The 6,000-nt window shown below is 44.0% G+C and overlaps 1 protein-coding gene across 1 annotated transcript in view; it reads right to left on the bottom strand.

Moving 5' to 3' along the window:
• Positions 1-1,799: 1,799 nt before the first annotated feature.
• Positions 1,800-6,000, bottom strand: part of LOC308151072 (somatostatin receptor type 2-like) — a 6,624-nt gene continuing 2,423 nt past the window's right edge. The window contains exon 2 of the mRNA XM_080523884.1: positions 1,800-6,000. This exon is cut by the window's right edge and continues 27 nt beyond it. Coding sequence (XP_080380010.1) covers positions 4,863-5,975 — 1,113 coding nt within the window. The 5' untranslated portion in view covers positions 5,976-6,000 and the 3' untranslated portion in view covers positions 1,800-4,862.

Raw genomic sequence — 6,000 nt, forward strand, 5'->3', positions numbered from 1 at the left:
TCTGAGTAAAAAAAAATATGATATTACAAAACACACCAGGGTGTTGTGGTTCATTTTATGTTTGAATATCACTGATAATGTATGTAAAAAAAGAAATGAAGAAAAGAAATGTGAAAAAAATGTATAAGGTGATGACTAGGCCCTGACCTGACCCATCACAAAGAAATGTCACATAGGATACCACAACCCCTGGATGTTAACCTGCTCTGTAAACCTAAAGAAAACATACATACATATCCTCTGGTCTGCTACAGATCCTCTATTTTTGAACCCTATGCCAGAGGGGATAGAGTAGGGGTTAGAACAGAGAAAATCACACACTTTAGGATGGTCACACCAAGGCTTTTGATGTATCATGGTGGTGAGAGAGAGAACGCCCCCCTAGGACATTCAGGGACGCAGCTGAAACGTACATGAGAGAGGAGACCTTCATCGTCTGTTTCAGTGATTAAACTCAGAACAAAACTGGAATCTGTTTTCTGTCATTTCTTTTTTCACCTATCTCGCTTCTCTATATAACACACTTAAAACGGTAAGCCTAATGATCTGGACAAAAATAGTAAGTCAGGTCTTAATGAATGAACCAAAAGATCAATATGATCAAAAATCTTGGATGTGCTGTGCCAGGTTCTCATTAGGACCATAAGTTGTAGTGGCGAGTTTGATGATATTCAGTTAACCCTGATTCCATCTGTTACATCTGTTACAGTAGTAACATACCACCACAAATCTCAGCTCACACAAACACGATGACCTGGAAGCTTACTGGGAAGAAAGGTAGGTGTGTTACCCTGTCTGGCTGGCACTAGATGACCTGGAAGCTTACTGGGAAGAAAGGTAGGTGTGTTACCCTGTCTGGCTGACACTAGATGACCTGGAAGCTTACTGGGAAGAAAGGTAGGTGTGTTACCCTGTCTGGCTGACACTAGATGAGCATGCTTCAGGTAGCTTACTGGGAAGAAAGGTAGGTGTGTTACCCTGTCTGGCTGACACTAGATGAGCATGCTTCAGGTTAGGTATGGAAGAACTACGGTGGCGATGTCTGGAACTGGAGCACCCCTCAGTGGTCTCACTATGAAACACAACGACAGGAGAAAATTACACACTTTACTATAGGGGTAGGGGTAGTGGTGGTCTAGTGTTTCTCAACCCTCTCCTCGGGGCGCCCCAGCCGCACCACATATTTGATCTGTTCCACCACCAACTCACCTGATTCCACTAATCAAGTACAAAGCAATTATGGTTTGTACTTGATTAGTTGAATCAGGTGAGCTGGTGGTGGATCAGATCAAATATGTGGAGCGGCTGGGGTGCCCCGAGGAGAGGGTTGAGAAACACGTGGATAGTGAGTTGGAAACCACACCACTACTAGTGTGCCCTTGAGTAAGGCACTTAGCCCTCAGTTACTCCAGGGGGAACGTCCCTGTAATTCGTAATTGTAAGTCGCTTTGGATTAAAAGCGTCTGCTAAATGGCAAAATTAATTAATTAATTAATTAATTACTATCTTGCCATCACTACATGCAATCGTGTCTTTAGACCACATGGGGGCACTCTTACTGGGTCCCAAAGGGTAAGGATGTGACTTGTCAGGCCCAAGCTTGATAATCAATATGCATGTTATGTTACGGTCTCTTTCACTTGCTCATTGAGTACAGCATTGTATCATTATGGTAGGTAAGGACAGGAGATCGAGCCATCCAAGAAAACATTAAAAAGCATACTCACAAATAACATATTTTAATAAGCAAACAAAGAATATCTCCAAGGAACAGCAAATATATAAACAATGGTGAAGATATACACTTTTACAAAAGCAAGACATTAGGGTAAAATCTAGGTAATATACAATATACAGTATAATAAACACAAATCCTTGGCAGAATGTTAGGAACACATTTGCAATGGCTTTGAAGCAGTATCAACTTCTGTCTGTAGTAATAAAGGTGTAATATTGTCCTCTATTATGTAAGGACTGTCAAAAAAAAAGTGAGCCATTGTTAGTTAGATGCTGACATCTTTTTTGTTGTTGTTGCACACTATACCGAGTATATTTCAATGCCAGACTTTGTAATGTTATATTCCTATATAAATCATTGGAAACGGTATGATGAATACATGGGGTGTCTAGTTTCACAACGCCATGGTTTGTGATTCGAGGTCTGAAGCCCAATATCTGCATTCATTATTCATTTAATCAGAGAGGTCAATTACGCGTTAATGAATCTTTCTTTGGGTCCCATACCAGGGTCACTGTTGCTATGGTTACCCAAGGTTATATAAGGGGAGTCTCGTATATAAGAATGATGCTTATAAAAGGGGTACCACTGTTATTCTCCAGGTAACAAATTCACCATAACACCCTGGACAGAGATCCGACAAGGATGCAATCAGATTATGGAGGAGCACTGCTTGCAGTATCTTTTCTGATGACAAACATGCAAAATCACCATATGTATAATTACAAGTAAAATAATGTGCCAGAACATGTCTGTCAGATTTGATTGTTTTTTTGTGTGTGTGTTTTCTTTTTTGCAACAGTCATCATCATGTGTCATAATCAATACAGATGAGGGAAATCAAACGGGCCATGAAGCTTTTTTTTCAAACACACACAAATGCGTGAAAGCACATAAGAACATAAGCACACGTACTAACACACACACACACACACACACACACACACACACACACACACACACACACACAGAGGAGTGTGGCCCCAGCGTCCCACAAGGAGACAAAGGCACAATTGAAATATATGACTGTCTTTTGGTCAGATGCCCCTTCACTTCAAGGAGAGGCTTAATCAACTATAGTGTACACAAGACCATATAAGGCAGGGGACTAGCAGGTATGCCAGAATGATTTGGGAGTCAAGGTGGGAGTGGAGTGATGATGGGGGATTAGAAGGAACACAGCGCCCATTAGAGGTATGTGTTCTAGCCCTTCTCAAATCATGAGAGGCCCCGATGTGACTTTTGAGCACATTGGCACTGCTCCATTCACCACCCGGGTCAGGGATGACCTACCAGCCACAACATGGAGTAGAGGGTCGAGGGTCGTGAAGTGAGGGTGGAGGTAAATGACGGATGGCCTGGGATGTGTTTCTCAAACACATAATCAGGCAAAATGAGGTCATCACTAATGTTTGATGACAAATATTTGGCTTGCGGTACTGTAAAGTTTGATCAAATGAACTGTTGCAATGTTTTGAAGCTCGCTGTTTTTAAATCAAGGGTGATTGTTTAGGTTTCTTCTTTGGGCTCTGAGGCAAAATCGTTAGATATCAATAGAGAAAAACAGCATAGTACTGCTTAATTTACTGCAATAGAAATCTGAGCTATCGAGTAAATAGTGATAGCAAACACAATTTTTCGCTGGAATAATTTTGTGCAGTAAGACTAAATTATTCTATAACAGCAGCATCAACAAATCATGACTGATATGAAGCTTGGAAAGCCATGGTTTATCAGTACTGAAGCATAGTGATATAATGTCTCCTCTTTGCAATGTAAAGTATCAGTTCTTTGTACCTAGGCAGAAAAATAAACCGAACAAATATCAGCCGCAACACTATAATGATGGTGACGTGACAGTGATAATCTTTTGTGTCTATACAGTCTAGCAGCAGTTTGGTTAGTGATCAGCCTTGGTCAATGTAATGTAACATCCACTTTTATCTCTGATAGTGTCAATGGACCTAATTATTCCACACACAAGGCCTTGCTGTATGAAATACAAAACTCTATATAGTATTCATTCACACACTGAAACAGGTCACTCCTACAACACGGTGAGGCTTCATTTGTTCATGGTTATTAAGGAACTAACATTCATAGGGTTGTGTCACTCCACTCCAATGCTGTACATTTTAGATTCATCTGATCCCACTTAGTTTCTTGTGTCAGTTTATGGTTCAAGCTATTTAAATCTTTCAAATGTTCTTTTCGGTTATCTAGGGTTTTGAATGCAGTCCCAGCAATCTCCTGTTCCTCTAAACCGTCGTTAAAGTGGGTCAAACAAATCCCTTGTTGCTGTAAAAGCTATGCAGGGGCGAAGGGATGATTACTCACTTCTAATGGTGTTTATACATCTGAGCAGAGATGTACAACATACTGTATATCCATGTTCTGCAGAGCCACAGAGGAAAACCACCATTTTGGATGACACACAGTCTTTGTAAACAGTCAAACACACACAACATGTTTCCCCTGGCTCCGATGGTAAATCCGTCAGTAACAGTGTGTCCTCCTCTCCTCTGTCTATTAAAATGTCAATAAACTCTCTGCTCTCTTTGATGATTATATTACAATGAGTGGATTTACGACTAGGGAAACCCACTGTCATGCTATGTGTCTATATGTTTTATGATTTTACATGTTAGAAATATGATACATTGTCTAGTTTCACACAACAGCCGTTGACACAAAATCTCCACAAAGGGTTAATGTTCCAAAGAAACGCAACATGCCTTTGTCCTCCAGAACTGGGTCCTTTTACCCACTTTTTTCCATGGGAAAGTGACTCCAGTTGATCTCATGGTTTGATATGCCGTAAACATTCCCTTCCCCGTGAATTTATAGTCATCTGGCCTCTACAGACACGTGTGTGTGTGTGTGTGTGTGTGCACGTGTGTGTGTGTGTGCACGTGTGCGTGTGTGCTCATGTGTGTGTGTGTGCGCGTGTGCGTGTGTGTGTGTGTGTGTGCTCATGTGAGTGTGTGCGTATATATGTGTGATTGTGTGTAATGTTTGTGGACGCGTGCAGTGCACATCAAAGGTGTCTGTACATGAGTGACGGTGTGTCAAAGATATGATGTATGATGACATATGAGTGACAGTGCCAGTCCCTTCCTCCCTCTCAGATGCTTGTCTGCAGGTCACCATTGAGCAGTGTGCTCTGGGTCTCTGTGGGGTCGTTCATCATGCGTGACTTATCCTGCCGGCTGTCGCTGCGCTCAATCTCATCCAGCCCACCCACCTTCTTCAGACAGAGAACGTTCTGGAAACTTTTCTTGAAGTTCTCAGACAGAAACGCATACAGGATAGGATTTGCACAGCTGTTGGCATAACCCAGCACCACCACGAAGGCGAAGGTGCTCCTCAGGATAGGCGTGGTGCTGATGGTGCCTGTGACGGAGGTGACGTTGAAGACATAGAAGGGTAGCCAGCAGAAGACAAAGACTGCCACCACGATGGATACCATCCTGGTCACCTTCCTCTCCGAGCGCTTCCTCTTGGTGGAGGCTACGCGGATGCCCGAGGACTTGACCTTGATGATGATGAGCAGGTAGCACATGCAGATGACCATGAGGGGCAGGAAGAAGCCCAGAACGAAGGTGTAGAACATGAACGCGGTTTGGTAGGCCTCTTGGGGCTCAGGCCACACGATGGAGCAGAAGCAGCCACCATGGTTTGTGATGAGGCCGCTGTAGATGACAATGGGCAGGTTGACTAGCAGGGACACCACCCACACTGTCAGGTTGATGGTCTTGGCCATGCGCGGCTTGCGCCACTTGGTAGAGCGGATGGGGTGCACCACGGCCAGATAGCGGTCAATGCTCATGACCATGAGGCAGAAGATGCTGGTGAACTGGTTGAGGGAGTCCACGGTCATGACCACGCGGCAGATGACAGGGCCGAAGGGCCAGTGGACCAGGGCCAGCTGGATGGCGATGAAAGGCAAGCCCAGCATGAAGAGAACATCCGCTACCGCCAGGTTCAGGATGTAGATGTTCGTAACCGTTTTCATTTTGGCATAGCGCAGGATGACGTAGATCACCAGGGCGTTGCCGCACAGCCCCACAGCACACACCACAAAGTACAGGAAGGTGATGACCACCGTGCTGGTCTGGTTGAAGCTGGGGTCAGTGCCATTCCTGGGGGTCTCTGACTCGTTGCCCACCACAAAGCTGTCGTACATGAGCGGCTCGGACAGGTTAGGGGGCAAGGAGGGGAAGATCCAGGAGTCCATAGTGCCTCTCTTTCTCTTTCCGATA

This window comes from Nansenia antarctica (assembly GCF_963989245.1).
Source record: "Nansenia antarctica genome assembly, chromosome: 2".
NCBI lineage: Eukaryota > Metazoa > Chordata > Actinopteri > Argentiniformes > Microstomatidae > Nansenia > Nansenia antarctica.